The 23,005-nt window shown below is 40.3% G+C and overlaps 3 protein-coding genes across 3 annotated transcripts; all 3 read right to left on the bottom strand.

Annotated features, from left to right (window-relative positions):
- Window positions 1-824: 824 nt before the first annotated feature.
- On the bottom strand, window positions 825-1,760 carry LOC309384873 (olfactory receptor 5AR1-like; the record flags this gene model as incomplete). Its single annotated transcript, XM_081938717.1, has 1 exon — window positions 825-1,760. The coding sequence occupies one exon, from the start codon at window positions 1,758-1,760 to the stop codon at window positions 825-827; it is 936 nt and encodes a 311-aa protein (XP_081794843.1).
- Window positions 1,761-15,504: 13,744 nt separating this feature from the next.
- On the bottom strand, window positions 15,505-16,440 carry LOC309384875 (olfactory receptor 5AP2-like; the record flags this gene model as incomplete). The annotated part of the gene is made up of 1 exon (XM_081938719.1): window positions 15,505-16,440. One exon carries the CDS (start codon window positions 16,438-16,440, stop codon window positions 15,505-15,507), a length of 936 nt encoding a protein of 311 aa, XP_081794845.1.
- Window positions 16,441-21,801: 5,361 nt separating this feature from the next.
- LOC309384870 (olfactory receptor 5AP2-like) lies at window positions 21,802-22,737 on the bottom strand (the record flags this gene model as incomplete). Its single annotated transcript, XM_081938713.1, has 1 exon — window positions 21,802-22,737. One exon carries the CDS (start codon window positions 22,735-22,737, stop codon window positions 21,802-21,804), a length of 936 nt encoding a protein of 311 aa, XP_081794839.1.
- Between the last annotated feature and the right edge of the window lie 268 nt (window positions 22,738-23,005).

Raw genomic sequence — 23,005 nt, 5'->3', positions numbered from 1 at the left:
GAGATGTCTGGAGATGTCAAAAGCTTAAAAGGCAACACATGGCAGAATTCAATCTAGGAAATCTAAAATCTACCATGCTGTGATTTTATTGACATTTCTATATAAAACCAATATCAAAAATATTTTCCTCATGTCCCTACCACATTTTGACCTCATCCTACAAAGCCTGGATGACTCTCCAAGAAAGAAGGAATAACTACAAAAACAATTTAAATAGATTATTTCCAACTGTATTTTCTTTATAGTCTACATGTCTCCTTCTTGGAGATAAAAGGCCTTTTCAGGTGAAGAAAATGGGGACAAGGGAGGAGAACACACAGAGAGAAACATTCTCTTTCTGCCTGCTCTTAGATGAATCTTAGTTTGAAAACAGTTTCTAAAACAGTTTTTTAAAATTAATATGTATTGTTAGTGGCTAGTGTTCTTCTTTGTCTGATGATCAAATGGTTGACTTTCACACATTCTTCTACACTTCAATGTTTCTGTCAATAATATTTATCTGTCAGTCAGTCTGTCTATCTATCTATCTATCTATCTATCTATCTATCTATCTATCTATCTATCTATCTATCTATCTACACACATACATTTACACAAGAAAAACATTCAGACTATTTTTTTGTTTAATAAAATACAATTGTACTTCCTTTAGATCAATTTAAAAATGAATTGTCCTTTATTTTTAAATTGGGTAACCTATATGCAATTTCAATTCTTTTCTCACCAATTCAAAATATTATGAAACGCTCAATAGTATCTTTCACAGAGAAAATGCAACTATGGTTTACTTCTTTGACACACAGCAACTTAAATTTATACTATTTTTACTTCAGGAATGTTACCTTATCTAGCATTCTGCTAAATGCATCCTTCACTTCCCTGTTCCGCAAACTGTAGATGAATGGATTAAGTGAAGAGATGATGAGAGTATAAAAGACAGATACGATTTTGTCTTTATCTGATGAGAAATTGGAGCCAGATCCTATGTACATGAACATGATGGTTCCAAAGTAAATGGTCACAGTGATCAGATGGGAGGTACAGGTGGAGAAGACTTTGTATCTTCCCTGGACAGAGCTGATTTTCATGATGGCAATAACAATGCCAATGTAGGAGATCAAAACAGTCAGAACTGTTGTCACTCCAACTATAGTGGCCAAAATTAAAAGGCCAGTGCGAGCAAAGTGGGTATCTGAACAGGACAATTGAAGCATTGGAGGAATATCACAGAAAAAATGATTAATAGTATTTGAGTTGCAGAAATTTAAGCTAAAAATAACGATGGTTTGGACTATTGAATTTACAAAGCTACACGCATAGGCAACTATGACCAAGAGGGTGCAAAGCTTCTTTGACATGACAACAAAATACAGCAACGGGTAGCAGATTGCCATGAAGCGATCATAAGCCATCACAGCCAGAAGAAAAGTTTCAGTGGTCACAAAGATGACAAAAAAGAAGAATTGTGTGGCACATCCTGTGAAGGAAATGGTTGAATGTTCTATCACAAATGTTGCCAATAATTTGGGGGCAATCGTGGTAGAATAACCAACGTCTACAATGGAGAGATTTCTAAGAAAAAAGTACATGGGGGTGTGAAGCCTAGCATCGATTTTTGTTAGAATGATTATCCCAATGTTTCCCACCAGAGTGGTGAGGTAGATGAGCAGAAAGATGATGAAGAGGGGAATCTGAAGCTCTGGGTAGTCCTGGAATCCAACAAGGATGAACTCAGTCACAGTGGTTTGATTTGTCTGCATTGTTTATTCCCCTCTGATAGAATTTTAAAAAGGGAGAAAAGTGGAAAGCCTTATCGCAGTATGAGTACTGTTGGGTTGACTCAGAATGTCCAAGGGGGCAGACTAAGAAAAGACCAAACTAAAAACTAAATTAAAAAGGGACAGTTTGCTTGGTGAGCATGAGTCATCACTGTTATATTATGGACTCTTGATAAAAAAGTTCTTTACACAATACAACGTTTTACTGGAGAGCATGCACAGTATTACATAGGGGTGTAGTGTCAATTAACAAAGACTGGATTCATATCCACTGTCGTCTTCTTCCATATTGCTGGAAACATTTCTCAGTCTGCAAGAATATAAATGTCTTGCTAAAATGTATTTTCTCTAAATTCTAGTATTCTTCAAAGAAATCAGAGTGTTCAATTACTCTGTATGAATTTATAATTCTCTCCCACAGACCTCAGCCAGAAATCCACTTCTGCAAATAGTGTTCTGTGGAACAAATATTGTCATCTATTAGCTCCTATGCACCAACATCCATTCTACCTGCATCTGAAATTAATTCCAACTGTTCATTTTTAGAGTATTTCAAAGTGTCTGATCAGTGTATACTATGGCCCTGTTTTGCAGCACATCTAGTATTTCTGTATACATAAGTGAAGTTGTCAAGGCAGTTGAGTATTTGTTGTCTGTTTGAATATGCTCATTATATCATAAGTAGCATAAATTGACTAAGGAGATACTCTAAGGAACCTTTTGCTTAAATGCACCATGTATTGGATGAACCACTACAAACACTACCAGTAAGCTAGAAGAAAGAATAAGCATCTGTTGACTCACAAACTTCATTCTTCATGTAGTACAAGAAATTTTCTTCACACAAAACATCATGAAGAAGCTTTTAGAGTTCGGGTGACGAGAGAATTCTAAGAACAATATTTTCAAATCTGACCAGTTGAATATTTGTACATCTGTCTGAAAAAAATATGGTGAAGAGGAGGAGGAGGAAGAGAAAAATGTAAGCATTTAACAGTTTATTCAGCTAACTAGAAAGTGCTCAACTAAAGTCCTTACCAGATTCGAAATGGATTCAGTTTCAAAGATGAAAGATGGATCATTTGAATAGAATGTATATTTTGTTTACCATTGTTAAGAGCGAAGCTATTAAAATCTCAATGCAATCTCTTGACAAAATACACTTGAGGACCTACTGGGAATTCATATTTTCACTGTATAGCTTCTATGCATAATTAGTTCAAACTTTCATTGGAATTAACTGAGAAACCTCATTATATACTTTAAATACTTTTAATTGAAGCTGTCAGGCCTGCAGCAAGTTCCTTTTGGGCTCTTTGGCCTGCCACACTAATATTCTATTCTACTATGCTGTTTCATTGGTGGGGAATTGGGAGGGGAAATAGTAAGGAGTAGAATGTGATGTTGTCAAAATAAAATTCCTTTCTAGAATCCAAGGTCATCCTTTGTCTCTACACCTCTGCACCTGAACGGAACTGGATGGGTGGAACTGCCAGCATGCTAGTGGAAGATTGGACCATGTGATGGACTTGTGGGTGTGGGGGCAAGATCATGAACTCTCAACTGGGTGAGGAAAACCCAGGAAACTCAGATTTGGGTTTTCCCAGATGTGCCAACATGATTATCTTAATAAAATGGAACTTTGAGGAATAATTAGCCTTGGACTCTTATTGCATAGGAGACGCTATTTGGAATGCTGACATTAACCTGAATCTCCTTTAAAATTTAAACCAGCTCCCCAAAGCCTTGGGATGCTGTCGGGGGTCCTGACCCCCGAATTCTGATCCAGCAACTGGCGATGTGAAGACTCTGGGAAAATGGAGGAAGAGAAAGTAAGGGTGGAGGGCGCCAAGGGGGATGGTCCGATGATTCATGTTGAGACCATCTACTCCCCATCCCAGGCCATGGTGGAAGCGGCAGTTGCCATGGAATACCAGCTAAGTGCCAGGTCCAAAGAGCTGCTACCTGGGCAAGCCGCATAGCTGGACCCTGTGTTGTGGGCACTGTTCCCTCTAAGGTGCGCAGCTGTGCGGCCGCGCACATGGCAAGAAAACACCGCGCAGCAGTTTCCAACTGCCGTGCAGTGATTTCTACTGTCACAGGCGCCAGAGGCTGGGGAGGTCCTTTGCAGATGGCTAGAACTGGCCGCCCGCAAAGGACCTCCCTGGACTTGTTTTAATGAGCACGGGGCAACTGACGGTAGTTCAGCAAAGCAAGCCCGGGGAGGTCCTTTGTGGGCGGCCAATCCTAGCTACTTGCGCCCGGCGCTGCGACTAAACTAAACCCCCAAAGCCCCTGCCGCTATTGGAATATCTGCTGCCGCCTCCTCCTCCTCTAACAGTACCACCACATTTGCTGCCCGATGCTGCGGCTGAGGTGAAGCCACCAAAGCTCCCGCAGGTGCCCCCGCCCCTGGCAGCGGCGCCTCCCCATCCGTTCAGAGCACCTGAGCAGGGCCCCGCATTACCCCTGCCCCCTCCTCCTCTGCTGTGCTTTTGAGGAGCCATGAGGCCATGGGAGCCAGTAGGAAGGCGGCGGAGGGGGCGGGAGCAGTTGAAAAAGGCCTCATGGCTTCTCAAAAGCACGGCGGAGGAGGAGGAAGCAGCAGGGTAACACGGTGCCCAGCTCAGGTGCTCCGAGTGGAGGGGGACGCGCCGCCGCCGCTGCCACAGGTGGGGGCACCAGCGGGAGCTTTGGCGGCTACACTTCAGCCGCAGCGCCGGGCAGCAAATCCGGCAGTGCTGTTAGAGGAGGAGGAGGAGGAGGAGGAGGAGACAGCTGTTATTCTGGTGGCGACAGGGGTTCGTCAGCATCTTCAGCGGCAGCCCTGCCCCCTGTGAAAAAAAACGAAGATGGAGCAGATCCACGCAGATGATGTCGCCGCAACATGACTGGAGGAGGAATTCTGGGAGTTGAAGTCCACAAGTCTTCAAGCTGTCAGGTTTGAAGACCCTTGGGGTTTTTTTTCTAAAGGGTTACGGATGCAAAGATCTTGTAACTTGACAGCTTTAAGACTTGCGTGCTTCAAATGCCAGAGTTTCTGACCCAACATTTTGGTTGCTAAGCAGGAGCATTGTTAAGTGATACTATATAACACTTTTAATTAAGCGGGTACCTTGAATAAACATAACTTTGAGTTTCAAATAATACTGATTTCGTTGTTGTCTTAGGTGACACCTGTGAAAAAAATTCAGGTGCTGCTCAGGCATGAAAATGTGCTGCTCAAACACTATATTTTCTGCTCACACTGAAAAAAAAATTAGAGGGAACATTGGTTGTGGGGTGAAGCCACAGTGGCAGTGCTGCCTGAGGAATCTTTAACCAAGACCGTGCAGCAGAGTCAACACATGGGATGGGATCCTTTGGGGCTAATGCAGGTAGTCCTCCCACTACTGTCTTGTAGCCAATCCCTGGCAGGTGTCCCTGAGCAGTTTGGCTAACTCAATGTGATCAGCCCAGATCAGTTCTCAGGAATTGAGCAACATGGTTGGATCTTGCTTCTGCCAAAGTTCACCTTCCCGGCAGCGAGGACAGCAGCACCTCTGAGTGGAGCATCTATCTCTTTTCACTTAGCCAAGAGCACCCTTTGGGTGTGATTTACCAAGGTGATGCATCTTGCTGGCATCGGATAGGGGCAGCAGACTGGCTCAGCACTGCAGGTACCACAGATGGGGTGGTTCGGTCCTGGGACTCTGCCACAGCAGCCAGTCCCCATGTTGCCTTCAGCCAGCCAAATCCCACCCAGATGGTGACTCTACCAGGGTCAGAGATGGGTACAGTACTAGTGGATCCCAGCTCTGGGTCCACAACCTGGGCTGGCCAAGCAACATATGCCATCTCAGCCTCTGATCATGGGCCCCCAGCCGATAATGTTCCAAATGAACATGCCTCCAATGCAGTTCCAGCAGCTGGCCCTGATTCCACAGCTGGTGCAGGCAGAGCCAGTGGTGTAAATCCAACTGTAAGCTATTGGCCCATAGGCCAACAGCCAGCACAAGGCATTCCCTGGCCATCGAACAACTTCAAGTGGCGGCCAAGCAACCAGCACCGGGTCAGCAGCCAGGGACACGGGTCCAGCACACAAGTGGCAGCACTGAGTCTCCCCATAATCCTGTCCATGCCCTCGGGGGTCACAGGGTCAAACTCATCCCAGATTGTCTCCACAAGATTCATCCCCATCGACTCGCCCGAATCTACCCAGTCAGAGTCCAAGCCTGTCTGGATCTGAGCGATTTTATCCTGCAGATACTGAACAAATTCTTCAGCCCTACTCTGCAAGGGGTCTTTCCCAGTTCTTTGGTTAAGTAAGGAATGTGTCACCCTAAACGGGACAGCTGGGCAGTTATCTGCAGATGCGATAAGAGTGGAAAAATGTTGCCATTTTGCCGCTTTTATCACCACTAAGTAGGATTTAATATGAATTCTTACTAGTGTTCGATCAGATTCGGACCGGCTGGCCCTCCAACCACTCTCTAGGCTTCATTTCCGGTGTTTCATCTCCCGGAGCTCCTCGGTAAACCAGAGAGCCACCCAGGATCGACACCGGGTCAGAGGCCACAAAGGCACAACGCGATCCAAGGCCCCAGTGGCCGCCCTATCCCAGGCTTCCATTAGGGCTTCAGCCGAGTTGTGAGCAAGGGATTCAGGAAAAGTCCCAAGTTCCATCAGGAACCTTTCAGGGTCCATCAGGCGCCTGGGGCAGAACTATCTAGTTAGTTCCACCTCCCTGCGGTGAGGGGTAGCAGTATGGAAGTCAAGCCTGATGAGGAAATGATCAGACCATGACAAGGGTTGAATAGAAATATCCCATAAATCTAGATCATTCATCCACTGCCCAGAGACAAAAATCAGGTCGAGCGTGTGTCCCCTATTATGGGTGGGGTCTTGAATTAACTGAGTTAGGTCCATAGCCATCATGGAAGCCATGAACTCCCGAGCTGACTCGGATGTCTCGCCAATGGAAGGCAGTTGACCATCCCCCACCCCGGTCTCTGCCCGTTTGTGACAGAGCAACTTCTCCCCTCACTGGATGTTAGCCAAGGGGAAGCAGCCAGAGCAGGGAGTGGCGGGGAAGCCTTGTGCAAAAATACATGGTCCGTGGAAGTGAGGGAGGGCATTAAGTTATGTGGTGGACACTCAAGTGCTTTTCCTTAATCAAAGTAGTCAATTTTGCCATTTCAGCAAACTCCATCAATGTCCGTAACCATTCATCCAAAGTAGGAATCGAAGTGTCCTTCCATTTCTGTGCATAGAACAGTCTTGCTGCTGTCACCTTATATAGTAACAAAGTTCCATTTTTTTCTCCAGTTCTTTTTCCATTAGGCCCAAAAGGAAAAGTTCTGGCTTGATTTTTATTTCCATTTTCAAAATTTTCTGTATAAAAATATGAATCCTACTGCACATTTTTTGTATTTATCACGTGTCCACCATAGATGATAAAAAGTCCCTTCTTTAATTTTACACTTTCAACATTCTATTGACGTATACCTTTATACATCTTAGATAACTTATCTGGTGTTAAATACCAACGATACATTGTCTTATAGAAATTTTCATTTAAATATTAGATATTAGAACTACCACCGACCTCCGCTCCTTCCGACAGAAGCTTAAGACCCACTTGTTCCAATTAGCTGGCTTAACTGATTTATAGTCCCATTTTAACCTCCTGGCAAACATCTTATTAGGTAGTTTTTAAGGGTATTTTAATGTTTATTTGTATTTTATTTTAAATATTGTACAGTCCACATCCTACCTCCTCCACGTACCTATTTGTATATTTAATGTATATCTATATTTTGTATTCATACTGTTTTAATATGACTGTACACCGCCCCGAGTCCTGTTTAGGAAAGGGTGCGGTTTATAAATTAAAGATTATTATTATTATTATTATTATTATTATTATTATTATTATTATTATTATTATTAAATTATAATTTAATGTAAATTTTAAACCCTTCATCCACATATTTTCCCATTGTTCAAGCATCACATTACATCCAAAATTCCTTGCCCACTGAATCATACAATGTTTTACATGTTCATCTGCCAAATTCAATTTCAATAACATTTTATAAAGGTAAAGGTTCCCCTCGCACATATGTGTTAGTCGTTCCTGACTCTGGGGGTGGTGCTCATCTCCGTTTCAAAGCCAAAGAGCCAGTGCTGTCCGAAGACGTCTCCGTGGTCATGTGGCTGGCATGGCTAAACGTTGAAGGTGCACGGAACGCTATTATCTTCCCACCAAAGGTGGTTCCTATTTTTTACTTGCATTTTTTATGTGCTTTCAAACTGCTAGGTTCGCAGAAGCTGGGACAAGTAGTGAGAGTTCACTCTGTTACACGGTGCTAGGGATTTGAACCACCGAAATGCAGGTCTTTCTGATTGACAAGCTCAGCATCTCAGCCAGTGAGCCACCGCATCCCTAACATTTTATAGATCTTAGCATTAATACGTTCATTGTTGCCACATAATGAAATTTCCAATTCATTTTTAACAAAGTCAAATCCATAACACTTTTTATCCAGTTTAAACCTTTCAGTTGCTGATAAGTAAACCAACGGCAAATGTAACCTTCTGATTCATAAATGGCAAACGTAACCTTCTGATTCTTTCCTCAGCTTTAATATTGGGTTGCCAGAGTTGAGAGTTAAACTTTACCGTACATCAGCCGGTCTGGCTTTGCCACCATTTTTCTTAAAAAAGCTTCTTGAGGTGACACCCAAAGGGGCAACTTCGTGGAGAGCCTTGTTTTATATTTATTCCAAACTCTTAGTATGGCACATCTAACAAAGTGGTTATTAAAATCAACATTAACTTTGCTTTTATCATACCATAAGTAGTTGTGCCATGCAAACCTTAATTCATGGCCCTCTAGTTCTGAGTAACCTCTTATTCTGGAGACTCATCCATTCTTTTGCCCAGGTCAAACAGGATGCATCAAAACACAATTTCATTTCTGGTAAACCCAAACCCCCTCTTTCCTTAGCATCTTGCAATAGCTTATATCTAATTCTTGTTTTTTCCCCCTTGCCATATGTACTTAGAAGTATCCTTCTGCCATTGTTTAAATGGATTGTCAATTGTACGTATTAGTAACGTCTGAAATAAAAAAGCATCTTTGGTAAAATATTCATCTTGATTATAGAGATTCTACCCAATTGTGAAAAATGCAATTTATGCCATCTTTGTAAATCCTGTTTAATATCTCTCCAAAGAAGGACATACTTCTTTTGAAACAGTTTTATGTTTGTATTTGTCAACATAATCCCTAAGTATTTCACTTTTTTCTCAATCCTAAAACCCAACTTTTTATTCAATATATCACTCTCCTGAAAAGGCATATTCTTAATCAGCATTGTTGTTTCCTGTTTGTTTATTTTGAAATCTGCCAAAGCACCAAATTCATTCAATTTCCTGATCAAATATTCTATATTATTTTTTGGGGTCCTGTAGAAATTTTAACCAGATCATCACTGAAGGTCCTCAATTTATAAACTTCTTTCTTAATATTATACCCTTTATTTTGTCATCTTGTCTAATACCTCTATTCAGGACTTCCAAAACCAAAATAAACAACAGAGGGGACAAAGGGTATCCTTGTTTTGTACCCTTTTGGATTTCACATGAATTAGTTAAGTCACATTTATATCATTTTTTGCATTCTGTGAGGTGTAGCTCACTTTATTTCCTTGGATAAAATTCACTCCAAAGTCTATTTCTTCAAACACCTTAAACTTAAAGGCCCAATTTAGGTTGTCAAAGAGCTTTTCTGCATCAGGTATAAGATGCACCAAGCTTTTGAAATTAATTTTTTTTAAAAAAGTTTTTACACTTTGCAGAACTCCCCAAAACTGCCCTGTTTTTGTGAAAACGGGTCCATTTTTGGTAAAAAAAAAAAGGGGGGGCATGCATAGCCTTTAGGAGGCTTTTAGAGTGCTTCTGGGGCTGGGGGGGGCAAAACCAAGCACAAAATGGCCCATTTTTCATTCATTTTTGCCCTCCCCAGCCCCCAGGAGCACTCTTGAAACCTCCGAAAGGCTATGCATGGCCATTTTTGCAAAGGGGGCAGGGTTTTGGTAGGCCAAAAATGTTGCTTTGTTTGGTCAGTGGATATCCCTTCTTTGGAGACAATATGCCCCAGATAATTGACAGAAAGTTGATAAAACTGACACTTCTCTGTGGACAGCTTTAACCCTTCCTTGTGGATTTATATCAGGACTTTCTCCAGCCTCTCTTCATGTTGTTCTAAAATCTCCCCAAAGACAATGATATTATCTAAATACCCTAACACCTCAATCAAGTTCATGTCTCTGACTGTCTGCTCCATAAATTGCTGAAACATTGCTTGGACCCCCAATAAACCCAGCGGCATCTGATTATATCTGTAGAACCCCAGTGGGCAAATGAATGTCTTCCTGTCTCAATCATCTGGGTACATACATAGGAAACTGATAATACTCACTCCTCAGTTCCATGACACTGAACCACTTAGCTCCCAGTAGGCAATGCAATGGTCTGTGGAGTAGTATACTGGTTTGGGATGTTGCTCCAGTTGAGTGTGTTGTAATCTATGCACTTCCTTCTCCATTCTTCTTCTGGACACAACTAAGGGAGAGGCATAAGGGCTCTGGGACTCTCAGAAAACCCCCTCCTTTTTCATTTTGCCAGATGTTCTCTGAGGTTCTCCAAGTCACCTAAAGGGATCTGCCAATATCTCTCTCTGAACAGCCTATCCTCTTGTAATCAAATTCAATGTTGGGCACTCCTACCACATCACATATCCAACTCATGTTATAGAATAAATTCTGCCACCTCAAAAGATGATCACTGACCCTGTCCTTCCATTTTGGGGTGAGTGGGATCTTGCCCTTGACACCCTCTCCTGAACCTGCTATTGAAATGTGGGTGACCAGACTTAGTTGTCCTAACAACATCCAGTCCTTTAACCTCAGTGGGGCATCTGTAATATTTCTGAACTCTATCTAGATTCTCCCTTGGATTTGCCACAATGCCCTTGTGTTGAGCTCTTCAAGGATCACTTCCATCCCAATGCCTCTTCTCTTGGAGTCAGCTTTGAGACAACATAGGGTCCAGGCTGTTTCCAATTTAGCTCTTGATGGATGCCTGCAAGCACATTACCTCCCTTGGTTGTAACACCCTCTTCATTCAGTCCAGCTTCCCCACCCCCTCTGCAGGCATCTGGTTCTCTCTCATCAAGTGCTGGTATGCTGCCCACAGCACTGGATGAATGCGCATCCCATGCTCCTTTATTTTATTTTATTTTTACAGCCTTGTTTTATGCCTCAGAAATGGTACCTCTTGGCTTTCGTAGCTCTGCCCATCAACCTCTATCACTCGGACCGAGCTTCTTTCTCAGAGTCCTCTGTGCTGCCCGTGTCTCTCTTTTCCCCCTCCTCGCCTCCATTCAGGCTCCTACTTCCCCCCCCACACACACATACACACACACCTCTCCTTCCGCTGTGCAGGAAACCCGAGCTACTCCTTCCTTTCTCACCAGCCTCTCTGCGGGAGGCTCCTTGGTGACCCTTGTGAAAAGGTAGTTTTACCCCAAAAGGGGTTGCAACCTACAGGTTGAGAACCGCTGCGTTATAGGGAAGAGAAGGCCGAGCTTCTGCTAGGGACTGCCTTTCCTCCCTCTCTAATGCATGGGTTTCTCTGCACCTCATTGGAAACCATGTGGCTGTCAAAGAGAAGGAAGTGCATGTGGGCTTTTTCCAACAGCTGAGTCCTCCTCTCCGGCAAAGGAAGTGGATGGGTAGAACAAGCATGGTGCAGACAGGCAGGAGAGAGAGACAGCAAGCGGTGACTGGGTGGGCGGGGGAGCGAGCGGGGGAGGCAGGCAAGGGGAGAAACTGTACTGGTACAGGGCCTTTGGAGGGCCTGGTATGCAAATGGATGCCAAATTATCACTACCAGTACATGCGTACCGTACCGGCTAAAACCCAACTCTGCGGAAGATCCAAGGCTAATATGGCTTCCAGGCCTGGAAAACCGCCTATGTGGATGTTTTGTCTTCCTTCCAAATGTTCCTTGTAACTATTTTTGTATCTGAGCATGTGTCATTTGGCTTCCATCTTTATTTTCCTGGCCCTACTAGCAAAAACTATGTGTTAATCATTGTGAATGTACTCTATTATACTGGTTGGGCAGAAGGGTCAGAGCTGGGGTCTTTGGATGCCATATTCTTCCTCCTTTTGAAACTTTTTATTTGGGATTAATTTTCACTTCCAGATTATAGGCATTGGAGTAGCAATCAAGACAACTGATAAACATTAGAGATGTGTGTACAAATTTTTGACAAGTACTAGTTAATAAGATACTGAATTGCTGTGAAATCCTGTGACCTAGCCATTCTCTTTGTATTTGCCTTTCCCCGTTTTTTTTTAATCTGAATTGCATTTTTATTAGAGAATCAGCTAAGTGTATGAGAGATCTCTTTGTGTACAGATTTCTGCTCCCTCATCTATTATGATGAGTGTCTGTTCGTTCTTTTGGGAAGGTCATCTATTATGATGAGTGTCTATTTGTTCTTTTGGGAAGTGAACCTTGAAATAATTGTGATACACACAGTGGGATTAAAAAAAATTACTACCAGTTCTGTGGACATAGCTTTGTGGGCGTGGCAGGGGAAGGATACTGTAAGATCCCCATTTCCACCCCACTCCAGGGCAAGGATACTGTAAAATCCCCATTCCTTCCCCACCCCACTAACCTGCTTTCCAGCTCCATTCTCCTTGCAGTGCAACAGAAGAAGACCCAGCCGAACAGCTGGGACTCCGGAGGCAGCGAATAGAAAGGGGATGAGACCGCCAAAGGTGGTATTTGCTGGTTCTCTGAACTACTCAAAATTTCTGCTACCGGTTTGCTAGAACCAGTGAGAACTGGCTGAATACCACCTCTGGCACAGTCTCTCCCTGCTTTCTGACACACTTTCTACCTTTAATGTAATGTCTTTCGGTATATTATTGAATCATACTGTTGGAGGATAAAAGAGAACATACAATCCCATCTGTTGAGCAAAGTAATTCATCAGATTGCAATGGCCAGCAACATGAAGAGAAGGAAAGGAAAGAGAATCAGATAAATCTCAATGTTTTCATACTTTTCACTGATGATTTGGCCAATCAAATAAATATACATTTGAATTAAATCACTCTATCAGAATTTTGTAGAACGCTTCTAATTTTCCTCTGACAGTGTGCACTTTTTGATGCAAATTTAAAAAATCTAAACTGGGATCTCATCCTATAAAACAGTGACAAAAAAGCTACCTCACCCCAAGGATAAAAATATATAGAGATAATATGTGTAGGAAAGTAAATTTAAAAGGGGGGGGGAATGCAACAAAGGAAAAAGAGAAAAATGGAATGCATCATTATAGAAATAAATTGTTACCATTCTATAATATAGTTATGTAATTTATTATGATTGATAGTACTCAAGAGACTATCCAGTTAAAAGTTCTAGAATAAATAACAACAAATATCACTCACTGACAGATTGATAATAGATTTCTCTATCTGGGTTATATTTTAATGTTATATTTATTTATTTATTATTTATTAATCCAATTTATATGCTGCACCCTCTCCACCAAGGGACTCGGGGCGGCGTACAATTTATTACACAACAAATAAATAACAAGGAGGAGATATAAAAAGCAATGTACAAGGCATAATAAATAAATAATCAATCAATTAAAAACAGCAAAATGCAATTAAAAACAATTAAAATACCCAGAGTCAAACTTAATTTAAAATTTTATCCAGAGGGATTAGAAAATAGCTATAATTCAGGGCAGGCCGGCTAGTTGGAACAGGTGGGTCTTGAGTTTTGTGCGGAAGGAGCGGAGGTCGGTTGCTATCCTAATGTCGGGGGGGGGGGGGAAGTCATTCCATATAATTTTGCAAATATAGAAATAGAAGTTCATAAATGGTGGACTTGTTTTTCAAGGTGGGGTAAATAATTATTATTGCTGAAATATATTTATCAGTATATGACTGGGAGGACATTTTTTGTTTTATGGTTAATATTTTTATTCTATATACTTTTTTGTCTCAGTTTGTTTCATATTCTTTTTTCTGTATTTTAACTTTGGAAATAAAAAGAAATTATAAGGAAAAATCCATTTGGAATGGGAAAAAAGGTCATTTTTTTTGTTAAAAATTCCATTCTATAACTTTCTGACATAATTGTTTCACAAGATTAAGTATTTTAAAATCCTAATACTGTCTATCTAATCAATGGTGCTATATATGTACAGTATATTATAAGGTTGTCCAACAATTGTTGATTTAGAGTATATAATTTCTCTATAACTATCATCTTTGAATTATGACTGCTCATTGAACAACTGTATTCAATCCAACAGCACTTCCAGATGTTGTAAAATGTTGTGCTCCCCTCCCAGTAAAATGACCACATTTTATATTCTTGGCATCCTGCTTGCCTTTACTATTGGTTTCCAAGTGCTCTGCGGTCATGTGATCACCGTTTGCAACCTTCCCTTCCAACTTCAACAAAAAGTCAATGGGGAAGCTGGTAGAGAGACATTCAAAGGGAGGGACATTGGATTTGAGGTCCATTCTCCCAGCGTGCTGAGGGATCGTCACCCACCCATACCAGGGAAAAGAAAGCTGCCACATGCTGGGACAATGGACATCAAATCTGGTGGAAGCACTAGCATCATTCTCAGGTTTTCAGAATGGTGGTCTTCCCAATCAAAAGTGTAAAAGGCCATGCAAGGTAGACTTCAATCCAGGCAATCTAAAATCCACTACTCTATCCATGATATGATTTTACTGACATTTAAGTAAAAATATTAAAACAAAAATATTTTCCTCACATAGACCAGAATTTTTACTTGACGTTTCTAGTGTCCATTATACTGCAATTCCTAGGATTACAAAGAAAGAAGAAAAACTACAAAACAATTTAAATAGAGCATTCCCAAACTGTATCATCTTACATTATAACCTACATTGCTCCTTCTTAAACATAAAAGGCATTTTTAGAAGGATAATTTTGAGGTGAAGAAAATGGGGACAGGGAAGGCGAACACACAGAGAGAAGCATTCTCTTTCTGGCTGCTCTTAGATGAGTCTTAGCTTGATAAGAGTTTCTAAGACAGGTTTTTAAGATTAATACATATTGCTAGTGGCAATCTATTGTGTTTTTAAGCAACAACAGACTTTACTTCTTCCATCAAATTTTTAATTCAAAGAACCTTAAAAATATATTTCTGCTTTGTAATTAATGTTATTTTGTGACCATTTCCCATTTTTTAAATAAGGTATTTTAAGGAATGTTGCTAACATTGACTGCAACAGTAAATGAAAGTGATAAACCAAAACTAAGCTTACCTGTTGTACTTTACCAATAAATTATATAAATATTCTATCAGTTCCATCCATTTCAATTTCTATAAAATAATAAGGAATTTTAAATATGAATTAAATGAAAATGCAGATTCCTTCTAAACCTTGCTTATGATCAAATGTTTGACATATTCTTCTGCATATCAACATTTATGTGTATCAATTTAAAAATGAATTGTCCTTTTATTTTTATCTCTATTTCATTTACCTGTTGGGTAACTTACATATATGCAATTTCAGCTTTCAATAGCATTATTTTTCTCAGAGGAAATGAAACTATGGTTTTCCTAATTATCTTAAAGGAAGTCATATTTAAACTATTCTTATTTCAGGAACGTTACCTTGCCTAATGTTCTTCTAATTGCATCCTTCACTTCTTTGTTACGAAGACTATAGATGAATGGATTAAGTGAGGAGATGACAAGAGTATAAAAGATGGATATGATTTTGTCTTTATCCAATGAGAAATTGGAGCCAGGTCCTACATACATGAAGATGGCAGCTCCAAAGAAAATGGTCACAGTGATTAAATGGGAGGTACAGGTGGAGAAGGTTTTGTATCTTCCCTGGGCAGAGCTGATCTTCAGGATGGCAATAACAATGGCAATATAGGAGATCAAAACAGCCAGAAACGCTGTGACTCCAAATGCCGTGGATGTATTGAAAAACACAAAGCGAGCAAAGTGGGTATCTGAACAGGATAATTGAAACATTGGAGGAGCATCACAGAAGAAATGATTAATTCTGTTTGAGTTACAGAATTTTAAACTAAAAATAACTATAGTGTCTATTATTGAATTTACAAAGCCACACACGTAAGTAGCTATGACCAAGAGGGTGCAAAGCTTCTTTGACATGATAACAAAATACAGCAATGGGTAGCAGATTGCCATGAAGCGATCATATGCCATCACAGCCAGAAGGCAACCTTCAATGGTCACAAAGATGACAAAAAAGAAGAATTGTGTGGTGCATCCTATGAAGGAAATGGTTGAATGTTCTATCACAAATGTTGTCAACAATTTAGGAGCAATCGCTGTAGAATAACCAATGTCTACAATGGAGAGATTTCTAAGAAAAAAGTACATGGGGCTGTGAAATCTAGCATCAATTTTTGTTAGAATGATTATCCCAATGTTTCCCACCAGAGTGATGAGGTAGATGAGCAGAAAGATGATGAAGAGAGGAATCTGAAGCTCTGGGTAGTCCTGGAATCCAACAAGGACGAACTCAGTCACGGTGGTTTGATTTGTCTGCATTGTTTATGCCCCTCTGATAGAATAAAAAAGAGAGGAAAAACCTTATAGCAATATGATTTTTGTTGGATTGTCTGAAAATGTCCAGGGAAGACTATGAAATCCCCAAACCAAAATCTAGACTACAAAGGGACACATTGCTTGGGGTATTGATAAATATTCTCTTTTCAAAACCTAACGTTTTGGACGCTATGGACAGCATGCAAAGTATTACTATATGTAGGAGTTAGTATCAATCACTCTGTATCACTTCATAATTCTGTCCTACAAACGTCTGAATTAGTTCAGAAAAATATTTCTCTTCTGCAGGAAGTGTTCTATGGAACAATCACTGCCATCTATTGGCTACAATGCCTCAACATTCATCACACCTCATGTGAAATCAATTCCTATTTGTGAACTATAATCTCTATATTTACAATTAGTTTTAGAGCATTTCTAAAATATCTGAGCAGTGTACACTACAGTTCTGGTCAGCAAGATATCTAGTGTTTTTTTTCCAAGAAGAAATACATCTTTGAAGAATGCCATACTAATATTTAAATCTGTTTAATTAATTTGATTTTAAAAGTTGCAGTATTCGGTCTATTTCCAGAAATATATTATTCCATTCCCAACACGATACCTTTACATACATATTTGAAGGTGATTTTAAAAACTTTAAAACTGGTCACCAGAGTTGAGCTGGGGTGTGTATTTGTTGTATACTAGAAATATGTTTACTATATCATAAGTAACATACATTGATTAAGGGGAGACTGTAAACAACCCTTTTCTTCAATGCACAACTACTAGGGTAAACAAGTAAAGCCATTATTAGTCACTTAGAAGAAAGAAGAAAACAACTATTGATTCATGAACTTCATTCTTCAAGGAATGCAAGAGATTTAACTCTCACAAAGCTTCATGAGGGAGCTTTTGGAGTTTGAGTAATGTGAAAATTCTAAGTAAAATACAGAACAATATTTTTACATCCAAACAGTTGACTATGTCTGTATCTGCAAAAATATGATGATGAGGATGATGAGGATGAAGTTATAAGCATTTAAAAGTATATTACTCCAAGTAGAAAATCTAAGTAGAAAGTATTTTGATATGAAACCAGTTGAGTATTCCTACATCTGTCTGAAGAATATGATAGAGCATAGGAGGAGGAGAAAGCTGTAAGCATTTAACAATTTATTTGGCTAATTCAAAATGCTTAATTAAAGAACTTACCAGATTAAAAAGAAAGAATTCATTTCCAAAGATGAAAGTTGGAATACTTGGATAGAATTGTTCATTTTATACTTTGTTTACCATTGGTTAAAATCCAAGTTATTAAAATACTCATTACAACCTCTTAGAAAAATGCATTTGAGGACCTACTGGGAATTTGTATTTCCACTGTATAGCATAATTAGTTGTGTAATTAGTTCATATTCTCACTGCAATTAGTTAGTAATTGGGTATTTATTCATTATTAGGTAGTAATTAGTTCCACTGCATACTTAGTTCAAACTTCCATTCACTAAGAAATCTCATTATGTAGTTTGATCATCTTTATCTGAAGCATTAACTTGCAGGTTGAGGGGTCTAAAGATTATAGGATGTCAACCATACTCTGAAAGCACAAGCTGTGAAGCCAGGCAAAGTAGTAAAAATACCTATTTTAAATCATGGAAAACTGACAGTCCAATGTTTCATGTTAGACATAGTCTATGCAAACATGGATTAGCAACATGGGGAGGGTTTGTCTTCCTTTCAAATGTAGCATTATCCTTGAAAGTGCCCCCCGGCATCTCAATATCTTTTGTTCTTTCCATTGCTCTGTCAGCCCACTCTAGTTGCTATATAGGAGGTTTAATGGCCTCAACCTTCATAGGGTCAATCGATATCCCTTCTTTGGAGACAATATGCCCAAGATAGTTGACAGAAGGTTAACAAAACTGACACTTCTCTGGGCACAGCTTCAACCCCTCCTTGTGGATTTATTTCAGGACTTTCTCCAGTTACTCTTCATGTTGTTCTAAAATCTCCCCAAAAACAATGATGTTATCTAAATACCCTAACACCTCAATGAAGTTCATGTCTCTGACTGACAGCTCCGTAAATCACTGGAACATTGCTTGGGCCCCCAATAAAGCCTGGGGCATCTGATTGTACTTGTAGAACCACAGTGGGCAAATGAATGCTGTCTTCTCTCAATCGTCTGGCTCCATACAAAGGAAACTGCTGGTACCTGTTCCTCAGTTCCAGCAAGCTTATACCACTTTGCTCCCAGTAGGCAATGCAATGTGTCCTTGATCTGTAGAGTAGTATACTGGTTTGGGATGGTCCTCCAGTTCATTATGTGGTAATCTATGCACATCCTCAGGGATTCATTTTTCTTCTGGACACAACTAAGGGAGAGGCATGCAGGCTCTGAGACATTTAGATAATCCCCTTCTTTTTCATTCTGCCAGATTTTTTCTGAGGTTCTCCAAGTCACCTAAAGGGATCTGCCAATATCTCTCTCTCTGAACAGCCTATCCTCTTGTAATCAAATTCAATGTTGGGCACTCCTAGCACATCACATATCCAACTCATGTTATAGAATAAATTCTGCCACCTCAAAAGTTGATCATTGACCCTGTCCTTCCATTTTGGGGTGAGTGGGATCTTGCCCTTGACACCCTCCCCTGAACCTGCCATTGCAATGAGGGTGACCAGACTTAGTTGTCCTAACAACATCCAGACTTTTAACCTCAGTGGGGCATCTGTAACATTTCTGAACCCTACTCGTTGATCAGGAACTCTGTCAGTGGGAGACAAGATGTTCACCTTTGGACATCCTCTTGGTTGTTGTTATGCTGTTATGATGCCTCTTGACCTTGCCCCCATTTGGCTCTCATGAGTAAAGATCTGCCACAGAAGAAGTTGTTCCCATTGAGTCTGTAACCAGGCAGGGCTTTGTTGAGGCTTCACTTGTGGGTTGCGATGCCTGCTTTGGCAGTCCCTTGTACTTAATTCTGGAGTTGTCTGGGATAGGTTGGCTCAGTTGGCTCCTTCACTGGTGCCCTCAGTAGTTTTCCAACTGGACATGATTTCTGGGTCTAGGTGGTCTCAGGCAGGTACATCTATAATGTCCACACCTGAAATTGTAATCAATCACTGGTCTCACTGTTCGCTTGGCTGGATCAGGGAGATCTGCTCCTCCTCTGGCTGGTCTTGTTGCATCTGACATTTGACCATGCAGTGTGGGGTGAAGCAGAATGGACTGGTAAGACCTCTTCTCTCTCTCTCTCTCTCTCCTCTCAAATCCTTCCTGGCCCTGTGCTGTATTCTCCCACTTCTCTATCTCCTCGCCTCTTCCTCTACTTTGCCTCCTTCCCTGCTTGCCTCCGCTGTCTCCTTTTCCTTTCCATTGTTTATCTAAATGTTTCTCTCTTTCTCTGTCTCTCCCCCTCCCCATCTCCTGCTCCATCTCTCCTTTGTCCACCTTTTGGTCTCCATTCATGCCATGTGCTTTCCTTTTTACCCTCTCTGGTCACTGTGCTACCTTGGTCATCCATTGGCTAAGCCCACCTTCCCAAGTAGATATATGAAATCTCTTTGTGTGTAGGCTTCTGATCCTTCATCTGTCAATGGCTCCTCACTCTTGTGAGGTTGTGAAATGAAGCCTTAAAATAACACTGACATCCACAGTCTCTGCATGCTTTCCTATAGACGTTCTACTATTAAAGTAATTCTTTCAGTTATAGTCATTAAATCACAGTGGTAGTGGATAAATGAGAACTTACAGCCCCCTTTGTGAGGCACATGGGCCCTCAGCTTGCAATGGCCCAGTAGCATGAAGACAAGGAGAGGAAGAAGAATAAGATAAATTTCAATATTCTCAGGCTTGTTTTGATGATGATTTACTCAATCAAATAAATAAATATTTGAATTAAATCACTCCAGCAGAGTTTTGCACAACCCCCTTAATTTGCCAACTATTATTCTGACTGTGTGCACCTTTTGTTGCAGGCTACAAAAAAACAAAATTGTGATTTATTAAGAGCCATGGTGGTGCAGTTTTTGGAATGCAGTATTTCAGGCTAATTCTATGGACTGCCTGCAGTTCGAGTCTCACCTGCTCAAGATTGATTTAGCCTTCTACCCTCCCAAGGTCAATAAAATGGGGATCCAGATTGTTGGGAGCAACATACTGACTCTGTAAACCGCTTAGAGAGGGCCGTAAAAGCACTATGAAGTGGTATATAAGTCTAAATGCTATTGCTATTGCAGCCCACAAAAGATTCTCTTCTTGATTTATTCTTCTATTGTTTTCAAAGTAGTGACAAAAAAGAGACAACCCACTTCAAATATTCATACATAAAATGCATACAATTTTTTTAAAAAGAAAGTGGAAAACAACAATAAAGGAAACAGCAAAAAGCATAATGTATCATTTTAACAGTAACTACCATAGTTATAATTCTATATGTAGTCATGTAATGCAATTATTATTCTATACATATATGTTTCTAATACATTTATATAATTATCATATTTTGTTTGCCTTTTTTTTAACCTGATGTATTTGGTATAAATGGATCCAATATTGCAATAATTTTGTCCATAGAAATCTAGATCTGGGCTGTCAAACCTGTGGCCCTTGGGCGGATATGTCATGTGCTGGCCATGCTTAAACCCGGTTTAGTGAAGGGGGAAAAAGTCATAATACATCACGTGAGGCCGCCATGGTGACATGAATTTGACACCTCTGGTCTAGATCTATGTAGGCAATCTGTCCAACATTTGGCAAGTGCAACCAGGTCCTCAATCCATTGAGTGATGTTTTTATCTTTCCAATTCAGCAACCTCAGTTTTCTGACCATAACAAAGGCACAGAGAATTCAAATATATTGTTTGGTTGTGAAATTCCATGTACTAGGTATATAGTTCAAAAGAATATTATTTCAAAATGTTATCAATTGTAATTGATGGTGGCCTTGCAACAGGCTTTGTATGGCATTTCCAACTTTTGTAAAATGTTATGTGGCCCCTGTCATATGGCCATATTTACCTCTCTTGCCAAGTGCTCTATGATTATGGGATTGCTGTTTGCAATCTTATTTGGCAGCTGTCCAAGAAAGTCAATGAGGAAGCCGGCAGTGAATATTGCAAGTAGAGTGGGGGGACATGGATTTGAGGTCCACTCCACTACTTCACTGAGGGATTTGCTGTCTCCTCCATTTGTGTAAGGGAAATACTTCTATATGTTGAAGGAATGGATCTTAATCTGGTCAAATACAAGCAAATGTCAATTCAAAATGCCATCAAGCTTTCAATTGCCTTTTTCCTCAGAGAAAATGCAACTATGGGCTATTTCTTTAATATGAAGAAAGTTATATTTAATTTTTACTTCAGTAACATTATCTTGTCTAACATTCTGCTAACTGCATCCTTCACCTCCTTGTTCCGTAGACTATAGATAAGTGGATTAAGTGAGGAGATGACAAGAGTGTAAAAGACAGATATGATTTTGTCTTTATCCAATGAGAAATTGGAGCCAGGTCCTACATACATGAAGATGATGGTTCCAAAGAAAATGGTCACAGTGGTCAGATGGGAGGCACAGGTAGAGAAGGCTTGGTATCTTCCTTGGGCAGAGCTGATCTTCAGGATGGCAATAACAATGGCAATATAGGAAATCAAAACAGTCAGAAAAGTTGTCAGTGCAATTACAGTGGATAAAATGAAATGCACAAAGTGAGCAATGTGGATGTCTGAACAGGACATTTGAAACATTGGAGGAGCATCGCAAAAAAAATGATTAATTGTATTTGAGCCACAGAAATTTAAATTAAAAATAAGTATGGTTTGCACTGTTGAACTTATAAAGCCACAGGCATATGAAGCTATAACTAACAGGATACAAAACTTCATTGACATAGTAATAGAATACTGCAATGGGTTGCATATTGCTGTGAAGCGATCAAATGCCATCACAGCCAGAAGGCAACCTTCAGTGGTTACAAAGATGGCAACGAAGAAGAATTGTGTGGTGCATCCTATGAAGGAAATGGTTGAATGTTCTATCATAAATGTTGTCAGCAATTTGGGGGCAATGGCAGTAGAATAACCAATATCGACAATGGAGAGATTTCTAAGAAAAAAGTACATGGGGCTGTGAAGCCTAGCATCAATTTTTGTTACAATGATTATCCCAATGTTTCCCACCAAAGTGATCAGATAGATGAGCAGAAAGATGATGAAGAGGGGAATCTGAAGCTCTGGGTGGTCCATGAATCCAACAAGGATGAACTCAGTCACAATAGTTTGATTTGTCTGCATTCTTTATTTCCCTCTGATAGAATAAAAATGGAGGGAAAAACCTATAGTAGTATGAGTACTATTGGATTGTCTTAGAAAACCCAAGGTTATGTAAGACCAATCAATCAGAATAGCGCCCAAACTCCAAACAGTTCTTCATAATGCCTGATGAGAATTAAATCTCTTGTAGTACATGAGATGCAAAAATACAGAATAACAAGATAACAGAATTGGAAGGGACCTTGGAAGACTTCTAGTCCAATCCCCTGCTCAAACAGGAGACCCTATA

This window comes from Natrix helvetica (assembly GCF_964273705.1).
Source record: "Natrix helvetica genome assembly, chromosome: 1".
NCBI lineage: Eukaryota > Metazoa > Chordata > Lepidosauria > Squamata > Natricidae > Natrix > Natrix helvetica.
Note: the sequence above shows the minus strand (reverse complement) of the source record. Positions and strands in the feature narration are given on the sequence as shown.